The sequence below is a fragment of the Sinocyclocheilus grahami genome, unplaced genomic scaffold (assembly GCF_001515645.1).
Source record: "Sinocyclocheilus grahami isolate Dianchi unplaced genomic scaffold, SAMN03320097.WGS_v1.1 scaffold13395.1, whole genome shotgun sequence".
NCBI lineage: Eukaryota > Metazoa > Chordata > Actinopteri > Cypriniformes > Cyprinidae > Sinocyclocheilus > Sinocyclocheilus grahami.
This window is the reverse complement of record NW_015514885.1, coordinates 2,429-2,970: the sequence shown is the minus strand read 5'-3', so window position 1 is coordinate 2,970 and position 542 is coordinate 2,429. Positions and strand designations below refer to the sequence as shown.

General features: G+C 47.2%; 1 protein-coding gene across 1 annotated transcript in view; it reads right to left on the bottom strand.

Annotated features, from left to right (window-relative positions):
- LOC107578996 (protein RRP5 homolog) overlaps window positions 1–542 on the bottom strand; it is a 5,406-nt gene that overhangs the window by 2,598 nt on the left and 2,266 nt on the right. Inside the window, exon 6 of the mRNA XM_016264890.1 lies at window positions 435–540. Coding sequence (XP_016120376.1) covers window positions 435–540 — 106 coding nt within the window. The remainder of the gene's footprint in view (window positions 1–434; window positions 541–542) is intronic.

Genomic DNA, 542 nt, shown 5'->3' with positions numbered 1-542 from the left:
CAGATCCGGCATAATGAAGTCATCACGCCAGATCTGGGTCAGTGCTGGCGCTGCCACACGCTCGCGTCATGATACTGTCGTGAAAGCGCATCCACAAGTGACGCAGCAGAGACGAAAATGAGGAATAAAGTCGTTATTTTTGTTTTCTTTGCGCAAAAAAGTATTCTCGTGGCTTCGTAACTTTACAGTTGAACCACTGATGTCACACGGACTACTTTGTCGATCATCTTGGTACTTTTCTGGACCTTGAACGTGGTAGTTACCTTGCAGTCTATGGGAGGGTCAGAGAGCCCTCAGAAATCATCAAAAATATCTTAAATTGTGTTCCGAAGATGAACGAAGGTCTTACGGGTTTGGAACAACACGAGGGTGAGTAATTAATGACAGAATTTTCATTTTTGGGCGAACTAACCCTTTAAACCAGTCTTTTTCACCTGAAGGAGATGGTTTTGAGGGCTCTCTCGCCGACCGCACGCGCCTGCTCGATCTGCGTGGCTTGCAGATGGAAAGCCATGTACTGCAGCCAGAGGAGGGAGCTGTCT